The 21760-nt window shown below is 42.6% G+C and overlaps 1 protein-coding gene across 1 annotated transcript; it reads right to left on the minus strand.

The window, feature by feature from the left end:
* Positions 1-8214: 8214 nt before the first annotated feature.
* On the minus strand, positions 8215-20322 carry clcf1 (cardiotrophin-like cytokine factor 1). Its single transcript, XM_015946055.3, has 3 exons — positions 20173-20322; positions 10875-11026; positions 8215-9614 (listed from the first exon to the last, which is right to left on the minus strand). The coding sequence occupies exons 1-3, from the start codon at positions 20189-20191 to the stop codon at positions 8358-8360; spliced, it is 1428 nt and encodes a 475-aa protein (XP_015801541.1). The 5' UTR covers positions 20192-20322; the 3' UTR covers positions 8215-8357.
* Positions 20323-21760: the final 1438 nt, after the last annotated feature.

A 21760-nucleotide genomic window follows, 5' to 3' on the forward strand; every position in this document is an offset into this window, starting at 1 on the left:
ACCCTGCAGCTAGGGAGGCGGGATGTTCTAGCTCATGGCAGAAACCCAGCAGGAGGGAGAGGCCAGGTGGAGCAGGCAGAGTGGGAACGACAGGTAAAAAATTAGATTATGGTATTATAAAGCCAGGAAGGGATGGACAGAAAAAAACGTAGAAGGATCTGAAGGGGGATGTAAATGTGTTAAAAAGACAAAGGACATCTAGGCCTAATCAAATTCTGTGCAGTCCTGCCAGAGCTGAAAACAACAAGGGAAGACAGATATGGAGACAAAGACGGAAAGCTTAGAGGAATGCAGTAAATCCCTGAGAGGCTGAGCTATCCTCTGGAGAAAGAAAAGAAGAATTTTTATGTGCTGCAGGTGAGCCGAGCAAGCAGAGAGGGAGGAAGCAAAGAGACGGCAACAGACAGATGGGAAAAGATGGAGGGAACGCGGGGTGGGCCAGGGAATTTGAGGGAAGCGTGAAAGGGTCTGATTGTAGCAGCGAAGAAGGAGACGACGTGGGGTGAAAATGAGGCAAAAGTGATTTGAAGTAAAGCTTAATGGCCACTCGGGCAGTAGGAGAGAATGGGATGTGGATGGACATGGTGAAGATGAGGGACATATGGGGGAAAGATTAGGAAAGGAGAAAATAAGAGGAAGACAAAGGGAGAGAAGTCAGGAAACAGAGCGATTCGTTGCAGAGTTCTGAATGCCTGGATGGTCTGAACACGGAGAAATTCTGTTAGGAAATGCAAATGTTTATTAAAGTTGTGTAGTTGTACTGATTTTCCACGGAACTGTATCAAAACGTGTGACCTGGTCCTGGAGGGATGGATGGAGTCCATTATGGCTCATGATAAACCTGCTCATTCAAAAGGAACTTGTGTAAATGTTTCATCATACTGAAGGTAAATGTCATGAATCACTAAAAGCAGGGACGGGACATCCTTAACTTCTTGGAATGTGATGCTGTGAAATGTCGCTCACGGATGTGGCCATGTTGTATTTTGGTATCCAGTCGGTGCAAGTAAAACAAACATTTGACCATGAAGCTATGTAAGAACTACAAATAAACAAGTTCTAATTTTTTTTGTTATAATAATGACATGATTCTATTTGTTAACATAAAGTGGGCGGGACTTATCATATGTTCTAGAACCAGACACTGGGGGAGATACCACAATGTTGGCTCTGATATCCAGGTTCTTTTTGAATGTCTAGCTTCTATTTATGGGTAATTTACTATAAATAGCCCAAAACAATAGTGATCAATAAGCAATGATAAGCAATTCTACAGTTACTAAAAACATTCAGAGAAAGTCAGTCAGTTGCACAATTATGTAAGAGGGATGATATGTTGCTTTTAAGCTTAATATACTACCTTTACTTATGACCAATGAGATGTGATATTCTATATAAATATAGGATGTCAACCTGATTGATCTTTGAATGTTTAATCAGAAGAATTAGGATTCTTTGCTTTTTCAGTGATCATGGTCAACTTCGTATTAATTCAGACAGTCAAGTTTATAAAAACTAAGAAATTTATTTTCCTTTTACAAATTATATGACGTGACAACTAGGAAACTATGAGGTGATGAGCGTATGATGTAGTGTAATGTGATGTGTGAATGTGATGTTTTCAGAACCCTGGTATCTGGAAGAAACTGAGTTCTGAGTGTGACTGAATTTGGTCTGCGTTAAACTAAAAGTGATGGTTTATGAAATGACATCAGACGCAATCTGTTGCACCTATACGTACCCTTTTTGGAGACCCCGGTTTAGATCACCTTTGTTCTGAAGGAACCGTTTGCTGTGTCAGCTGCAGCGTGCAACAGGTTTTGACAGCTTGTCTAAAGATGTGGTGGTTCAAAGAATTTTCCTCCAGTGGCCAGTCCAGAGTTCGGCTCAACTGAAGTAACTCGGGAAGTGATTTTCGTTTTATTAAATCCTATGTTATGATTTACTGACGAATCAGAATTTGACATGTTAAGGGGGTTTTGCCAACAACCTCAGAAACCAAACCTTGCTCAGATACAGGAGCTCTGATTTGTGGATCAGAAAGCAATGCGTCATGAGATTACTTTAACCTTATTATCTTGTCATGTGTATGAGTGTGTGAGCTGTCAAGTCACGTACGCTTATTATCAGACAAATGGACATTTGCAAGGACACATTCATTTCATCTATTAATTTAAGCATGGATTAAACAAACATTTCATTTAAACTCTTGTCTATTTCATTATATGATTAATTAACTCATATTTTTCATTTTATTATATGATTTAATTATAAAAGTTCATCTTTCTGTTCTGTGAAGCAAAGCAGTCTGAGATAAGAGGAAGCTTGAAGAGAGACCTTGGTGAAGCATGATGTTGACAATCTAAGTGTCAACACGCACTGTAGAATCTTCTAGCTTGGAGAGCGGAAGATTAGAAGCACCAGGTGCAGACTTATGTCTGCATGTGACCGGATACTAAAGGAGTCAAACTGTAGATGAAAAACTGACCATTTCTGGATGCTACAATTAACAACAAACATATAAAATGACATGTTAACAGGCTGTACATTAAGGAGTTCTTTAGTGTTTCTCACATGTTTCTGAGATTAACCTTGTAGCATCTGGATGATGCAGGTACCACTGCAGGTACCGACGATGCTGCTGGTACCAGAGATGCTGCAGGTACCAGAGATACTGCAGGTACCAGAGATACTGCAGGTACCAGACATGCTGCAGGTACCGAAGATGTTGCAGGTAGCAAATATGCTGCAAGTACCAGATATACTGCAGGTACCAGAGATGATGCAGGTACCAGAGATGCTGCAGGTACCGACGATGCTGCTGGTACCAGGGATGCTGCAGGTACCAGACATGCTGCAGGTACCAGACATGCTGCAGGTACCGAAGATGTTGCAGGTAGCAAATATGCTGCAGGTACCAGACATGCTGCAGGTACCGCAGATGCTGCAGGTACCAGAGATGCTGCAGGTACCAGAGATGATGCAGGTACCAGACATGCTGCAGGTACCAGAGATACTGCAGGTACCAGACATGCTGCAGGTACAGAAGATGTTGCAGGTAGCAAATATGCTGCAGGTACCAGAGATACTGCAAGTACCAGAGATGCTGCAAGTACCAGATATGATGCAGGTACCAGATATACTGCAGGTACCAGAGATGATGCAGGTACCAGATATGCTGCAGGTACCAGAGATACTGCAGGTACCAGACATGCTGCAGGTACAGAAGATGCTGCAGGTACCAGAGATACTGCAAGTACCAGAGATGCTGCAGGTACCAGACATGCTGCAGGTACAGAAGATGTTGCAGGTAGCAAATATGCTGCAGGTACCAGAGATACTGCAAGTACCAGAGATGCTGCAAGTACCAGATATGATGCAGGTACCAGAGATACTGCAGGTACCAGACATGCTGCAGGTACCAGAGATGATGCAGGTACCAGAGATGCTGCAGGTACCAGACATGCTGCAGGTACCAGAGATGATGCAGGTACCAGAGATGCTGCAGGTACCAGACATGCTGCAGGTACCAGAGATGATGCAGGTACCAGAGATGCTGCAGGTACCGACGATGCTGCTGGTACCAGAGATGCTGCTGGTACCAGAGATACTGCAGGTACCAGACATGCTGCAGGTACCAGAGATACTGCAGGTACCAGACATGCTGCAGGTACCAGAGATGATGCAGGTACCAGAGATGCTGCAGGTACCAGACATGCTGCAGGTACCAGAGATGATGCAGGTACCAGAGATGCTGCAGGTACCGACGATGCTGCTGGTACCAGAGACGCTGCTGGTACCAGAGATACTGCAGGTACCAGACATGCTGCAGGTACCGCAGATGCTGCAGGTACCAGACATGCTGCAGGTACCGAAGATGCTGCAGGTACCAGAGATGCTGCAGGTACCAGAGATGATGCAGGTACCAGAGATGCTGCAGGTACCAGAGATACTGCAGGTACCAGACATGCTGCAGGTACAGAAGATGTTGCAGGTAGCAAATATGCTGCAGGTACCAGAGATACTGCAAGTACCAGAGATGCTGCAAGTACCAGATATACTGCAGGTACCAGAGATGATGCAGGTACCAGAGATGCTGCAGGTACCGACGATGCTGCTGGTACCAGATATGCTGCAGGTGCCAGATATGCTGCAGGTACCAGAGATGCTGCAGGTGCCAGATATGCTGCAGGTACCAGAGATGCTGCAGGTGCCAGATATGCTGCAGGTACCAGATATGCTGCAGGTACCAGAGATGTTGCAGGTACCAGAGATGCTGAAGGTGCCAGAGATGCTGCAGGTACCAGATATGCTGCAGGTGCCAGAGATGCTGCAGGTACCAGATATGCTGCAGGTGCCAGAGATGCTGCAGGTACCAGATATGCTGCAGGTGCCAGATATGCTGCAGGTACCAGGTATGCTGCAGGTACCAGAGATGTTGCAGGTGCCAGATATGCTGCAGGTACCAGAGATGTTGCAGGTACCAGAGATGCTGCAGGTACCAGATATGCTGCAGGTACCAGATATGCTGCAGGTACCAGATATGCTGCAGGTACCAGATATGCTGCAGGTACCAGATATGCTGCAGGTACCAGATATGCTACAGGTACCAGGGATGCTGAAGGTACCAGAACAAGTCTGAGATTAGTGGACTCAGTGGCAGCTGACAACTCACCTGCAGGCCTGGCTTTTGCATGACCTTTGGTTGATTCTTCATCACTACCTTCTCCTCATTTATGTAGCTCTTGCTACCAATTCTGCTTTTCCCTGGATCCACTAATTATCTCTTTCTTATTCATTTTCCCTTTCCTCACATCTTTTATCACACCGTTTCTTTAACTTTTCTAAATTTTCCAGATATTTTTAAAATATTTTTTAATCTTTGTATTGTTTCATTTTTTAAATATTGGTTCTTGTAAAGTGCCTCCTGATTTATATCTTGAGAGGCACTATATAAAAGATTGCTTCTTCTTCTTATTGTTCATGTTAACAGAAGTAGGGCCTATTAGAGAGTTTTGTTTTGGGTGACCTGCAGCCTTATTTCTTTGCTAATTTAAAATGAAAATATAACAAAGTGATTTCTGTATTTATTTACGTATATCAGAGCTTTATTCTATTTAGTTGAGCGCCATGCCTTGAGGAGTTTTTTGTCCCACCAAGCTCGTAAACTGCTTCATTTTTAATTAGCTGGAAGTCCTCATTTCAGCTTCCTGAGCATTTTAAGAGGAAAAAGAGAAAGTTAAAACTATAAGAAGCTTGAAATATAAAACCTGTTGTGTTATAAAGGGAAAAAACCAAGTGAGCCTGAACAGGAAGAGAGGAGCTGAGCCGTTCCTCTAGATCATCGCTGGTTTATTAATCCTGATGGACCAATAATATTGATGCTAAGTCAGTCAGTTTCTGTTCTTATCGATGAACTCGCCCACTGAGTCATAGTTTACGGGGCTCATCAGGGCTGTTACACATTAGTTACGGCAGTTTGTCTCTGCCTTGCTGACAGGGAGAGGCAGAGAAGAGCCAGGCTACAGTGAGTGATGGCTGTTAGATAGCTATGCACGACAAGCCTCATTCCAGCCAAATTCTGACACATACAGATAATGATTCACACACGTGGTGGGCTCACAAAGCCCACACAGAGGAAAACAATGCACACACACACACACACTGATAAACGCACACCCGTTGAGCCGACAAAGCTGTCTTTGTCAATTACTGGCGGCACCTCAGTCATTGCTTACTGAATGTGAAAAACACACACTGTGTGTGTGTGTGTGTGTGTGTGTGTGTGTGTGTGTGTGTGTGTGTCACACGTCTGACACTTTTAACCCTTTATTAGTGAGAGTCATGAGTGTTTGTGTGTCAGAAGTGACCCACTTGACCTCCAAAATAAATCACTTCCTGCACAGCTAAGGCCTTTCCATGCACTTGTGTTGGTGTGTGTGTGTGTGTGTGTGTGTATGTGTGTGTGTGTGTGTGTGTGTGTGTGTGTGTGTGTGTGTGTGTGTGTGTGTGTGTGTGTGTGTGTGTGTGTGTGTGTGTGTGTGTGTGTGTGTGTGTGTACCGTGAAGGTGATGGAGAGGAGTTTCTTGTTGATCCTTTATTATTTGGCCCACGGTCAAGACGACGAGACTGTAAAGCCTGTAGGAAGAATCGTAATGATAACAAGGAGACAGGTAACAGGTGCTAGGACGATAAAAGACTGGAGACTAGGAATGAGGGATAAGAAGCAGAGGTGGTGACAGAATAAGAACACTAAATAAACACAACAAGAGAGGTGGGACCATCAAGGTGTGTTTGTACCTGTCCTCTGGAGGGAAGAGGAGCCTCGTGAGAGAGTGTGATAAGAAACTAAAGTCTACTGGGGGGTGGAAAGAGAACGATGAAAAGAAGAAGATCGTAAATTTTCACCCGGACAGACAAATAAAACCCCTACCTCTCCACAAATGTGAGCTGGCCTTTGTTCGTTAGGAAACGCCCCGATATCGAAGTCCTCTCCCCAAGCGTCAATCACCTGAAGCCATCTCCATAAAACTAAAACAAAAGTGCATTTCTTCATTCTGAGTCAAAACAGCCTCCCGAAGGACCAGCGACACCAAGCTGTGTACAAAAGCTAGTATTTATTCTCTCTCGAGTTACAGTACAGTATTTTCAATCTGGAAAAATAAATAAACAATAAATTGTTCAATAAATAATGTCAGTATGGTCCATAACCTTTGGTCATCTCATCCGGCACATTTCACATGAAACACGTTTACTCTGAACAAGTATTTGACCTCATGAGTGAGGAGAACTGTCTGAGTTTGGAACAGAGAAGGAATGGTTCAACACTTCAGTGAAACATCACACTACTGAACGTGGTTGTTGTGACCCTTCCTGGTCACCATGGGCATAAATTAATAAATCTCATGTTTGCAGCAGCAACTACTGGTGTACGGCACTGAGGACACATTCACATCTGTCCGCTCACAGTTATTTCTGTGTGTGTACCAACTCTTTTTGTATTTGACTTTTGGGATGGTGACAATGAGGAGTGAGTTTGTTGCACATCAGTCAAACAGCTGGTTGGGTCATGAAAATGGTCCCATCACTGAGTCGTGAATTTGTTGGCCTAATCGGACTGGCACAGGACACCAAATCTGATCAGAAATAAAGTCGGTTACACTTTCATTAGCAGGCACACCTGGCCCTGTCTAATTGCTGAAAATTTGTTTGCATTAGCTCAGAAGCACAGACGTTGTTACAAAACGTAAAACAGGTGGTTTTAGAGGAATGTTGCAGCTTTGAGTGTCCACCAGAATGCACAACAACAAACGTCTACGGGGCCGTGAGCTAGATTATTAGCAAATAGCAGATAGTGATGAGATTTACCTTTCTTAAACTTGACAACTTTTGTCCCATCTATCATGAACAAATGAGTTAAAATGTAAGTTTAGAAGAACAGGTGGGGAGATTTTGTTGTTTGTGGTTTGTCAAATGACAACTATCATTTTCTATCTATCTATAAATAATTCAATAGTTCCTAATCACACAGCTAAGACATGGCAGGACTTTGGTGTTTTTTTTTGTTTGTTTGTTTGTTTAAGCTGACAGGCACTTAGTTCTCAGTAAGAATTAAGTCAACTATCTTTAAAATTAGCTCACCACAGAAAAGTGAACTGTGCTTTTTCCTACTTATGAATTTCAACAGGTGTGGCAAAAATTTGTTGTTAACTGACGTTGTGAGCTCTGGAGCCCAAACAGCCACCAGCAGCGTGTTGGAATACCCAGCAGTGTCCGCCTGGTCAGTTACTGTAACCGAGTGTTTTATTAATAATTACTCAGCAATATCCGCCGGCTGGTTATTTCCAGCAGTCCGCCCCTGAGTCATGCCCTCACCCACCCACGCACCCCGTGCCTCCACCGTCCCTCTGGGCATTTTCCTTCTCTTTTGTCTTTTTACCCATTCACGTTTTTTTCCTCCTCTAGAGAAAATGAATGTTTGCTGATTCACAAAAGTGAGGTCACTGAACTGGTTTGCATTGAATGGCTCCACTGTGTGTCTGGTTGGGCTGGTTGAGTCTAACCACCTACAGCAGCATTTGTGTTGATCTATGAGCTGCGAAGGCCGGAAACTCCGAGCCGGCTGGCTGAATGACCTGCTATGTGCATCAGTGACAGCTAATGTGGCGGCTTTGTGTGTTTTATATTCCAGTAACTAGTCTGGTGACCCGCCGGGTCCTTCATCTACCAATTCCAGTAGAGGATGAATGAGTGTGTTAGGAATGAATGCAGTAATGGGCTTAGTTTTATCTTTTTCTCCTCCCAAACATGGTGGAAACAACAAATTTCGTGTCTGTGTCCAGTTTTGTCCGAAGGTTTCAGCCTCTGATTGCCTTCTTCAGACAGCTGAACTCCTTCGCCGACCGCACCAGCCAGCTCTGCAGCTCTCTCAGTATCCAGAACCCCTCCACCTTCCTGGAAAAATCGTTCATTGTTGGTCGCACCGACAGGAGCGAGGAGGAAGCGGAGGTGGTGGACGAGGACAGGAGTGGGCTCAAGGGAGGTGATAAGAGTGAGGTGCTCCTTTGTAAAGAGGGTGGGACAGTCTGAGGGAGGAGAGTGTGCTCCTCACCTGCTTCTAACTGGTACAGGAGGGAGAGGGTGGACAGAGGAGGTGGTAGGGTAGGGGGGAGGAGGGAGCGAGGAGGCCGATGGTGTACATCGAAGGAGGACGAGGAGGAGTCTATATTTGTCTGCTTCTCCTGATGAATGAGTTCTGTGTTTCTTCCCAGAGAGAAGCCGTCTCCTTGGAGCGTGTCCCGGTTGTGTGACTTCGAGTTGAATTTGTACTGATTGTTGTAGGTTTCCTTCTGAGTTATGACTCCTCCGGAACTCAAATACGACAATTCAACCTTGATCTCATGCTCTCTGTCCTTCTCGCCCTCATCCTCCTCGATATTCAACAATCTCCTCCTCCCCTTGCCTTCCACTTGTCTGTGCTGCTCCTCTTCCAGCGTCCAAGCCAGCTCTTCCCTCTTCTCTCTTCTCACTCGTTCTCCTTTTCCCTTCAGCCTACCACTCCTCTGTGGGGTGGTAGGCTCGGACCTCCTCCCATCTCTCCCTCTCCTTTTGTCCATCGCGCCCACGCTGATGCTATCCTCCCTCTCTCCTCTGGTCCCCTTCGTCCCACTCCTCCTTTGGCTGCTACGTTGACCGGACCTGGAAATGGATCTGTACGGCCTCGGGCTCATGAGTGAAGCAGGCTGGATTGCTCCCGGCCCCCTCTGTAGGGAATGCCTCTCACCGGCGTTTCCTCCCACGTTTACAGACTGGGGAGGAGATGAGTACCCAAGGGAGGTCATCAGGGCAGAGATGGAGCCCAGGAGTCCATCCAGACCGGTGCAGAAGTGGAGCAGGGAGATCTTAAGAGAGGGGCAGAGAGTGGACCGGGCCAGCTCCCTAACGGCTGCCAGCAGGATGGAGTAAGCCCTTTGGTTCTGAACCAAGCGGGCCTGGTTCTCCAGTTCGTGCCACTGTTTGACTTTGGTAGCAGCACTTGGCAGAGTCAGAGCCGTGCTGTTGGGCCGAGGAGGAGTGAAGTCTTTCTCGTTGAACGGTGGTCCGAGATAGGTCAGCTGGAAGAGACGGAGCAGGACGGTTAAATGGGTCCAGTTTTCAAACGCCATAAAGACCCGTAAAGTTCCTCAGACTGAAGAGGCACACGTGGTTGTTTTAATATGACAGTCTGCACACATCACTGCAACCACTTTATTTACCTGTCAAGCTCAGACTGAAACGTTCTGTCAGGAAATCCGCTGCCACAGAGGCACCAGAGTGGACACAAAACCCCACCTCGGCCCGCTGACGACTGACAATGACTCTGCACTTTGGCTTTGTTTTCTCTCCCAACTTATACTTACAAAATACTTTGGCTAGCCGCAGTGTTTGCATAAAAATCTGTCATGAATGAATGAACAAGATTCTGCACCGCATTCCCATAACCAAGCAAATAAATTATGCAAATTAGTCCACACAAGAAAGATGACCAAACCTAAATAACTAGAGGAAGAAGAATGAATGGAAAAAAACAATAAAATGTTTGTCCTGAAAGAAATGTTTTGAAAAAGAAACAATGCCTCAGTTGCATTTTACTGGTAAATAGACATGTTTAAACGTCTAACAGAAACAGACAAAGAGAAATTTAGCATAAAGCTAAATTAGCTTTATGCATCAAAAAGTAGAAAAATAATCATCGGCTAACCCTAACCCCAACCAATATTTGTCGAAATAAAAGCACACAAGAAGACTTTAGAAACTTAAAAGTTCATTTTCCTTCTGGTTTATTAGTATTTTAAAAAGAAAGTTTTATTTGTGCATTAAAGTCTTTCAACAACACATTTGTGTGGCGCCTTGTCTATCAAGTTGATTTTGGGATCACTTTAAAGAGTGTTTCCGTGTAAAAATCACAAATATCACCAAATGACCTGCTGATAGCGTCGAAAACTGCCTCCATTATTTACATCCTGCAGCACTACAGAACCGTTTCATTAAGTAATTATTTTGACAATATCACTGAAAAATTCTTGCTGGAGCTCCGAGATGCACCAGAGGTGCTGCTTCTTGCTGATGATGATGTTAAAACTCGCGTATAACCGTAGAGTTTTATGGTTAAAACTGACCATGTAAAAGCTTTAAAAACATGCAGTTAATCCATTATGACACTTTGAAGCATCGAAGCGCATAAGTGATAATTTATTACTTTTATAAATGACTGCATGTTTTAAATGTTTTAACTAATCAAACCTCTGAATCAGCATGAAAACAACCCAAGCACTCAGTACGGCGGCCCTGGAGGGCCACAGCTTTAACACGGGGGAACAGGAGCTCAGACTCACATATACGTCTTTGATTTCCTTCAGCTGATACTCCAGGTACTTGGTCAGCTCATATGTGCTCTCTATTGAACTTCTCTCACTGGCCAGGGTGTGGGAAGGCTCTGCAGCCAGCGACACAGCAGCAGCCAGCAGAAACGTGATCATTTGATTGACTGTGGAGAAATTAAAGTAGAAGACCGATTAAAAATTATAAAAGACGTTTCTTTACTGAAGCACACGTCTCAGGCGTCCAAGTGTGTGCACGTACACCAGAGCTATGATAACAAAGACAGGGATATCATTTTCTCAGACTTTTTGTAATTATTTAAGTTGGAATTAGAGTTTTTCAATGGATTTCATGACTGTGAGTCATCTGATGCCGGAAATAACGTGTTTTTCTGTTTCCAGGTTGATTTAAATGGCTATCCGAGGTTTACTCTGGCCCTCAATGAAACCTCTCCTAATAGCTGGAAACAGTCGAACAAATGGCTCATATGTTCAGTGCTCAAGATTGTCAGGCAACATGCGCACGCACGCACACACACACACACAAAGACATCTGGTTTTCTTTACAATCACAAACATTGACGGGTTAGCATCAGTTGTGTGTTTGCTGTGGACTTCCTGTTTAGCTCTCAGAGTGTTTGTGTAGGTGTTCTTAGATACCATCTGAGTGTTTGTCGTCATAATTATATATTATATATTATAGGTGGATTAATTTCAGTTTTGCTGTTAGTGTGTGCAGGGTTTAGTTTGTGTGTGTGTGTGTGTGTGTGTGTGTGTGTGTGTGTGTGTGTGTGTGTGTGTGTGTGTGTGTGTGTGTGTGTGTGTGTGTGTGTGTGTTACGGGGGGGTACTGGGAACCTTTTAGTGCCCCCATCTCTGTTTTCAAACAGAGAAAATTAGAGCTGAAAGGTGGTTTTCAGCTGTGAGAGGAACTTCGTGTACGTCCAATTGTTCTTTTTGCTCCTTGGATGCTTTAATTTCCAAGCCGTCCTTGTCCACGCTCTCCGAACACATCCTTCAGCTTCGCTCAAGAACACATCCATCCTGTCCGCCCTCACTTTCATCCTCTTATCACCCAGGCAGAAATCTATGATTCATACATCAGGTGTATTTATGGGACAATGAGCGTGACCCCATGCCTTCCTTTATCTATTTTCCACCTCAGACACACCTCCTGTAGTAAATTAGTCACAGTTTACTTTGGTCTTCCTTTCTTCTCTGATTTCTTTTCTGCCTAGGGTAAAGTAAAAAAAAAAAAAAGTCCCAGCAGCCAATTAACCCTGATTAGCTTCTCCTGCCCCCTCTCTGTCGCCCCTTTTCTTCCTTTTTCCAGTCTTTCGTCTTTCACGGCGGACCTCACAAGAAGAGCAAGAGAATTAAAGTGAATCCCTTCAACATCTTTCAAAACATTTTGTCTTAACACGCAACCAGGCCTGTTTTTAAAAAAGCAACTGACCTTAAACAGTCAGCAGGGTTTTCCTCTGACTCAGCCTCCTACATTTGTCGTATTGGTCCTCACTCCCAAACAGGGCTGGGTAGAAACTCGTATGTATTATATACAAGTCAGTGCACAAAAATGTACAAGTCTGAGAGATTTAGAGGGTAGGATGAGTAATAGCTCAAGTATGTGTGGGGCAATGATTGTAAAGTCATACCTTCAATAATTTTACTGTTTGGTTTTACCTTTTATAGCTTCACATAACATTTCTAAAGACAAATATTCAGATTCAAACCTCATTATATAATTAAATCTCAATATTTGGATTCGAATCAAAGTATAAAGTAAAACTTAAATATTTAGATTAATATATAAACATATAGTTAAATCTAAATACTTAATATATAAACTCATAGTTAAATCTAAATACTGAATATATAAACATATAGTTAAATCTAAATACTGAATATATAAACATATAGTTAAATCTAAATACTGAATATATAAACACATAGTTAAATCTAAATACTTGGATTGATATATAAACATAAAGTTAAATCTAAATTCTTGGATTTCTATATAAATATATAGTTAAATCTAAATACTTGGATTGATATATAAATATATAGTTAAAGCCAAATTATCAGATTCAAACCCCAGCATATAGTTAAATCTAAATATTTAGATTAATATCTAAATATGCAGTTAAATCTAAATGTTTAGAATCAAATACAAATACATAAAGTCACAATTTAATGATGAAATTAAAATAATAATATAAGTAGAGTAGCTAATATGCAGATTCAGACTGACGTGGAATGAAAGTAGCAAAAGTAAACTAATCGGGATGTAGAGAGCCCCTCTCTAGAATCCTGTTGATCGTGTGAGTTTGTTGATCATCTATCAATGATGCTCCCTGCACATATGATCCGCAATAACCATTTTACAGAAGTCTGCATTAAACTACCAAATTTATATTTAGATTTTAATGTAAGGATTCAGACTTTATTCAGAATTTTATTTCAAAATTAAAATTAGATTTGATTTAAAAATCCTTATTTGGATTAATGCTTAAGAATATTAACCCAAAGTGCAGTTCCCTCAATAAATTAAAATTACTTAAAAAACTTAACACACTCTTTTCAATGGAATCGTTTAAATGTAAGCCAGCTGCACATTTTTAGTTAATTACTTTCTGATCTGTGAAAGGAGCAGGCAATTATTTAAAGATGGAAGAAAAGTCAGGTAGAAAAATGACCCTGTAGTGTAGTTTATTTGTCATGAAATAAATCTGGGAAGTAATTTGGAAGAGAACAAATTGGATTCATGAATCTACTTGCAGCAAGATGTAAACCCACCTGACAAACCCAACCTCACTTCAAAACACACTTATTAAACATGTTCCAGTGACAGATTGAATGACAGTTAAAGGAAAATGGCAGATTCAAATTAAAACGGGATTAGAAACGCTTGTCACTGTAGCAACGCTGACAAAACCTGAACAAACAACTCCCAAACTGATGAAAAACACCAAGTACAGCTAGTAACTCTGCTGCTACCTGTTAATCCTCAGCTGTTGACAACATCAAAACATGCCCCCAGACTATTATCTAAATTACTGAGGTTTAGCCATGCAGCTCCCACATGTCCACACACTAACACACACACACATGCACACACACAAACACACACACACAACCAGGACAGCCCCTGTCAGATGAGCTTCCTTTGTTCTTCTGGGCTGCAAAAGCCTCATCACCTGTCACGCGCAATATGCATCTTTCAGAGGCACATTTGGAGCTCATCAAGCTGCCGGTTCCTCCCAATGAACAACCTCCATTAGCAGTAAAAGTCACCACAGGATCGTTGACTCACAGTAAACAGCCCTGAGGGAAGAGGACACACAGCGTGCAAAATGGGTTGCATTCAAAAGGAATAAACAGGTACCAAAAAAAATAACATCATTCCTGGATGGGGAAAGAAAACTGCTCCAAAGCAGTTCCTTTAGTCTGCAGCCACATGCTCGGAGATGATTGCCAGACGTGAAAGGCTCTTGTTGTTTTGATTGAGCTTTGACATGTAAGAAAGCAACCTCTGCTGTGGCTAAACACAACCCTCTTTTGTACGGGTAAACTGAGATAGCTGGAACCCGGAGCCGTCTTGTTGTTATATAATATTAGATTGAGCAACTGCAGTGTCGTCGGCATATAGTCTGACTTCAAGGCGAGCCCTGAGGGTTTGAGGCTGAGTGTGTGTACCTGGCAGCAGAAGCACACTCTGCAGGGCAGGGTTGAGACTAGAACATTCTCCATGGGAGGATCCCATTACAGCAACACAGGGGGTTCCCTACAATGGCTGACCATGACCTGCCTCTGTGCACTTGGGTGTACGGAACTACTTTATAGTTACACACACGCACGCACGCACACACACACGCAAGAGAGCTACAGCACATCATATTTTTTAGTTTTGGTTTGTTCTCCAACATAACATCAGATGTGGCTCTCAGGAGTCTGGCTGCCATCTGCAGAACAGAAGAAGGCCGAACAGAAGGTTTGGGCAGCAGCGCTTCTGAGCCCCAAACAGGTTCAAATTAAACATCACCACAAGGTCAGGGTTCAGAGTTGAATTTTAGGACACGAGGCAGCGTTCAGGGGCAAAGCAAACCCCGTGTAACACATGATATTTTACGCTCTGGACCGTGTTTTGGTAAAACCGGTGTTCGTTGTACCGCTTCCACCCAAGAGGACCCAAATGTCATCTTTCACAACACGCACTTCCATTTGAGGTTTTAAACAAGCACTTAAAGAGAATTTGGTACGGTGGGAAAACCATGTGCGAGTAAATCTTTCCAGTCTGGTGGAGGAAAAACTGGCTGCCAAACAACGGTTGCCCTCCATCACTCTAACCACTTGAAAGAGGTCCTAACAGAGAGGAAAAATAACGTACGCTTGCAGAAGATGTTGTTAATCAGGTGGAAATTTCTGTTTATCATCTCCCTTGTGACATTGATTAGGACGGCCAAAGTGCGTTATGAGGATTTAGAGGGTGTAAATTGTGAGACAAGACTTGGCTGTAAACAAGCACAGACCGTGCTGCTCGCCGCGGCGCCTCAAATACAGAGATCAGGTAACATCAGGGAAGCCGTAATGACGTTCTTTAAGGTGACGCCGTGGATTAAAGCCACCTTCAGAAATGCACCTTTATGTATAAACACCATTTTATTCCAAAGTCTTATTTATGTTTGCTCAAATCTGATGAAAAATAAGTGCTTGTTGTGATTCGACTAATGAGAAACAACAGGAGTACCTAGGAAGTTCGTTTAGCTGTTCATCCTGGATGCAAATAAATCCTAAACCATTCTCAAAAATATCTTCTTTAAGCTGTTTCATTGAAGAAGTTTGATACAAGAGCAGGAGAATAAAATCTGCCAAAATTATTTTTATTTTTGTTAACAAATAAATGAACTATTAATACATGTGTTACGGGAATGTTTTAGGGATTTCCTCCTGTGGGATAAAGTGTTGGAGCGTGACCCTCCTGGGTCTCCAACACTGTCTCCATGAGGCGTAACGGTAGCCCTCAGGTAAATAAACGTAACTAAACCTGGCTTGATAACACGTGAACAGATTATTCCGAGGTGTTGAAGGGAACCTCAGATTCCCACCATGGACGAGCCAGGAGGATGTGACGTGTGAGAAGATGTTTGTCCGACTGACACAGTCAACAGGAAAAGAAAAAACACACATGTTGGTTTCAGCTCAAACTGCTGGAAATGAAGATCGCGTCGATTTAAACCGCTGAACAAATGTAAATTTACTGGTGCAGAGGAGGAACGACGACATGAGTTTAACAATGTGTCACGCCTCGTTGTGGAACATGAATGTTCATCCAACATTTACTTAATAATATAGACATGATGCTGTAGCATGCCCTCGATCTGAGGAAGAGGAGGGCGAGTAGCACACTAGGTAGTCTCTTAATCTGACACTTTTAATACATTTAGTACCGGATTAAACTATTCTTCCATTCCAACTTAGCATGTTAGTGTGTTATTTCTCTAAAAATAAACAGAACTGAAACAAGTCTTCTACAAAAGAACCAAGTAACTGAAAAATTAAACAATCAGACAAAATTTGTGACTCTGCTCTTTTTTATAGGTGAATTTTCTTCAGTTCGTTTTCCAAGCTGGAGTCCAACAGATTCTAATTATCCAAGAAATATTAGACTGATGAGGCCAGGAAAAGAGAGCAATGTCGGGAGGAAAGAACAACACGGCGAGGGTTAAGAATCCACAATCAACACCCAGAACCATGTCCTTGTCTCTAAAGCACATCAAATCTGTAAAATCCCAGAGAGTGCCCAAGGCCTAAAAAACCTGTAACCTCCTAAGAGACATCAGATCTGCATGAGGAACAAACATGGAAGTTCATGTTGTCATCAGCACACCTCACTTTTTATTTTAGCTTTCACATCCTGCTGCACTCACTCACCCCCTCACAGGTGGACATGCACAGATCCAAACATGTTCTACATTACTGCGTTGCTTCAAAATCTGCATATTTTACGAAATAACGGTTTGGACGCATGTTGTCGGACTCATCTGCTGCCTTGATCTGCAGATTTGGAGGCTGGTTGTGTGTCTGAAAGAAGGGACTCGCGATAGCAAACGTCTGCTTGTTTTACCTGCTGGTAACGCACAAACCAACAGAGCAATGGGAGGGCGGAGGCGAAAAGGACACACACACATGTTGGTGCTGCTGGTGGACGATCCAGGCTTAGGGTCAGTGTGTGTGTGTGTGTGTGTGTGTGTGTGTGTGTGTGTGTGTGTGTGTGTGTGTGTGTGTGTGTGTGTGTGTGTGTGTACAGTTAAAGGCCAGATTTATGTGACGTGCAGCCTGTACTCAATCAAATGTGCATTCCATTACTAACTCAACACACACACGTATGCATGTGTGTGTGTGTGTGTGTATGTGTGTGTGTGTGTATGTGTGTGTGTGTGTGTGTGTGTGTTTTAAAAAGCCAACAACAAGCGTGTGTGCACACACACTCCTCTCATCTCTTCTCCCATCGCAGTTCTTTGTTCATGCAGAGCTTTTGCGAGCCTCTCAGGAGCAGGCACAGTCAGTAAACATCAGTCACCCCAAAAACAAAGGAAATGCAGTCGTTTAGAAGGTCCAATAAAAAATAAGTTTATTCCCAGAAACCACTTCTCAGCGTCGTAAACTCTACATCCTCGGCTCGGTTTGTTCTTCTCGCCTTGAAGTCGCTCTTCCTCTCTTTACCTTATAAGCCCATCTTTTATTCCCGAGTGAAATTTTTCTGTTACTTCGTTTTTATTGCCGTGTTTGGTTCCAGTTTCATTGTCACTTCGTCCGTCCTGCTCTTTGTTTCTTATTCCAAGAGTTTCTGAAACCCTCTCCTCCTCTTCCTCCATCGGTGTCATTCATTCTCTTCCTCCACTTTTTCAGACCTTCAGCTTTTGATTTACCTCTTCCTAACTGCTTCCTCTGACCTGACCTCGTGGTTTTTACCAACACACACAGGAGAGTAGGAATCCAGACGATCCAGGGCGATCGATCAAATAAAAAACAGATCAAACGGCGGTGAATTTTTTTTTTTTAATCTGCTACTTTTTCTCTTTAGGTCCTTGGATTCAGGGAATTTAATGGTCATCTGAACGTTTTATTTTTCAGTTTTTTCTTTTGGGGTACAAAATAAATAAAAACAATAACTTACTGAATTTGAAGCTTCCTTTTATTTCCTCTCTTCTCTGATTTTAATGATCAGTTTGATGCAAACACTCACAGAAATCCTCCTTATAACAACGACCACCAACAACCAAATTGGTGCTGCTAGGACCAGGGTTAGGGTGATAAACAAAACTCATAAAGCACCAGAAATTACTGTGTTTGATTTTAATTACTGGACTTATATTTTCTCTTGGCCTGATCAGCTGTGCTAGGAGCGTCTTTCTTGGGTCTCTGGGCAACAGCAGCCGAGTGCTTTTCAACGGCTCTTTGCAGAAGTTCGAAAGGAGAAAACTGGACGCTTCTTCTTTTACGTTACACGTTTTGCTTCTCATCTGAGAATTATTAGAGCAGAAGATCCTTGGATGAGAAGCGAAACGTCTTCAAACGCCCAGTTCCTTTGAAGGCTCAGCATGGATGACTGAGAACTTTCAGAGGACCGTTTAGAGGAAACTCAAACTCCTCCTCGAGACAAACACAACATTTTTCATCCAATCTTTTTAAATGTAGCTGCTCCCAATTCTGGAGCCATCCTGCAACTATGAACACAGAGCCTAAACTTTAAAAACGTTAAACATCCTGAAGGCCCGTTGCTCCTGTGGTGATGTGGTCACAGTTCTGAGGACTGATTCAAATAACAGCGGTTACATGTAAACTTTAAATACAAAAATTTAAAAAAGCATCTGCTTGCAACTAAAATTATAACCAAATAATGTTTTTTAAATAAAAACTCATTTGAGACTTTCATAATTAACTTGTTTGTTGGACATTTCTGACATAAAAATTCTAAAATTGCCTACTTCGTGGCACAAGAGGAAGTTTAAAAGAAAAGTGGCATCTTGATCTGAAAGTGAAGGATGAACTTTGTGGAGTCTTGAGGGATAGAGACAGAGGGAAGAAGGTGGAGGAAGAGGAAAAGGTGGAGGGGAGAGGTGGGGGAGCTTTCTGAAGCGAGGGGCCATGTTAATTTGGGAAAAATGTAAACAGCATGTGTAACTGTTCAAAGCGTGACCGACTCATTTTATATCAGCCCCTCTCTCCTCTCTCCTCCCCTCTGGGTGCTGCTAACTTCTGTCAATCTGCACCGCATTAACCCCTCTGCTGCCGGTCCCCCTCTCCTCCTCTGTTCATACCTCCTTTTGCTTTCATACCCCTCTGACACACACACACACACACACACACACACACACACACACACACACACACACACACACACACACACACACACACACACACACACACACACACACACACACACACACACACACACACACACAACCACCACTACCCTCCTGACATGTGCACCATGAAGAATCGAGGATGGCTCCAGCCAATCAAACGCAGTGAAGGGTTCACTTCATCCTCCCGCTTCCTCCTCCCCTCCTCCTTCCTCCTATTGTTTCCTGTGATTGGTCGGCCCCTGATCCAAGACACACTAAAGGTTTTATCTGAAACACACCGACACTAATTCGTCTCCCTGCTGGTTTTCCCTCTGAGTGTTGCATCAGAGCCATGTGAGGAGTTACGGGTGTTTCTGGATGTACCTGAACAGATAAATGTGTGTGTGTGTGTGTGTGTGTGTGTGTGTGTGTGTGTGTGTGTGTGTGTGTGTGTGTGTGTGTGTGTGTGTGTGTGTGTGTGTGTGTGTGTGTGTGTGTGTGTGTGTGTGTGTGTGTGTGTGTGTGTGTGTGTGTGAATTTGATGGGGTCAGAAGCTCCTGTCTAGGTAGCTGTCACTGATATGAGAAAGTACATTATTCACTTTAGTCAGGGTGTGAGACCACACACACACACACACACACACACACACACACACACACACACACACACACACACACACACACACACACACACACACACACTTTTAATTGTTTTTGTTCTATTGTTAAAAAACATTGTTTACTACTAATAATAATTACTATTACTAGTATTAGTGACATTATAAATAAATAACGTTTAATTTGACAAAGTCCTTTTTTGTCTATAAATACTATTGTAAATAGTCTTTTGTTGCTTTTTTAAGAATAATCTGTTTTGTGACTTTTAATGCAATACGTGTCTAAAAGATGTAATAATAATGATTTATATCCACAGGTTTTAATAAGATAACTAGATTCATGATCTTACCTTTACCAAAGCTTCTCATGGTCTCCAGAACCGTTAATTCCAATCTCAACTAAAAAGAAATTCGTAACTTTTTAACACAGGTGATGTGGTGACTCGGTCTTTACAGGATGAACGAACTTTTTTGTTCAAAATAAAAAAAAGAAAAATAAATTTGAGAGTAACCTTCCTCAGGACGTCGTTTAAATTTATCCTCTGACTTGTGTGGTCTGTGTGACAGACGGAATGACGGCGGAGCTCTTTTTGTACCTCCTCCTCCTCCTCTTTTTCTCCCATTCCTCCCCTCTTTTCCATCCCTGTCTCCTCTTCTTCCCCTGTTCTCCTCCTCTGCGGTGATTCACCAGGTTGACGCATCACGGCTCAGCTCGAACCACGGGACTTGTCACAACTCATTTCTGTCTCTCATCTCCGCGAACGCGAGCTGACAGCGGCGTTTGATCTTTAATCTGCTTCCCTTTAATAAGGTAACGAGTCGGACCGGATCGACTCACCTCGGCCCGGATCGGGTCACCTCGGGCCAGGAGGACAGGGCAGAAACTCCACGATCCAAATGCTCCAGGAAACAGGGATTAGAGGGACCGTTTAACTTCAGAAAGGAGAGAAAGACGCGTTTTAATGGAACGCTTTAAAATTTACTGTAAATGATGAAAACACTTCGTCTGCGTTTAATCCATCATTTCCAATTTGTCGCAAAAAAAACAAAAACATTTTCTTTAAAATTGCGTGTTTAAAATATAAGAAACGCATACACTAATCACATTTAAATGTTTTAAGCAACTCTTCTGTTTAAACCTTTTGTTTAACAACAGACGACATTGATCTCATTTTCCAATCTCACATAATCTGGCAGGATGCAGCAGTTTCTTGAAAAAAAAATCCTTAATCTGGCAGGTTTTCCATATCTGTTCAGGTCACGCGGGGTATGCGTTTGAATTGTGGCCTTGTTAATGTGGACTGACAGCAGATCCTCAGGATTAATCGAAGGGAGACCCAAAACTCTTGTTTTATTTATTTATTTTTTTAATTTAACAAGATATTTAATTGAGACTATGTGGATCACTAAAGCACACTCATCTGACATGGTGCTATTATGACTGGCTTTCGGGCCCTGTGTTCTAATTGTATTTCTGTACTTTGTTAACTATTATCCTCTTGCATTATTTTATTTAATCAAGTTACTATCAAGTATCAGACTTCGTTTCCAAACTGTGCTACCTCAGCAGGTTAATCTGATCCGATCCTCACTGTAACACCAGTTCTTGCCTTTTTCTTGTAAAATGAAAACGTGAATATCTGTTCACACTATAGATTGTGGCTAGCACATCTGAATGTATTTTAAAGCAAAAATGAACCAAATTTGCGTCGCTTCGCTCAGTATTTAATGTTCTTCTAACAAGAGATTTATAACACAAGTAACGACAGGACTCTTCAGGCTCTTGGAGGGATTGTGCGCCCTGTAGTGGTATATCGGGGTCACTGCACCATTCTCTGGTCTGCGCAGACTCCGTAAAATCATGCCACTATTAGTTTGATATATCTTTAAAAACTCGTTAATACAAACACATTTACATCTTATACAAATGGGAAAGTG

This window comes from Nothobranchius furzeri, chromosome 1 (assembly GCF_043380555.1).
Source record: "Nothobranchius furzeri strain GRZ-AD chromosome 1, NfurGRZ-RIMD1, whole genome shotgun sequence".
NCBI lineage: Eukaryota > Metazoa > Chordata > Actinopteri > Cyprinodontiformes > Nothobranchiidae > Nothobranchius > Nothobranchius furzeri.

What these genes read in the sequence shown, in the direction of transcription:
- clcf1 (XM_015946055.3), bottom strand. An exon ending in AGGAAATCAAAGACGTATAT is followed by an intron (nt 9,615 to 10,874) that starts GTGAGTCTGAGC and finishes CGTCTCTTCCAG; the next exon opens with CTGACCTATCTCGGACCACC.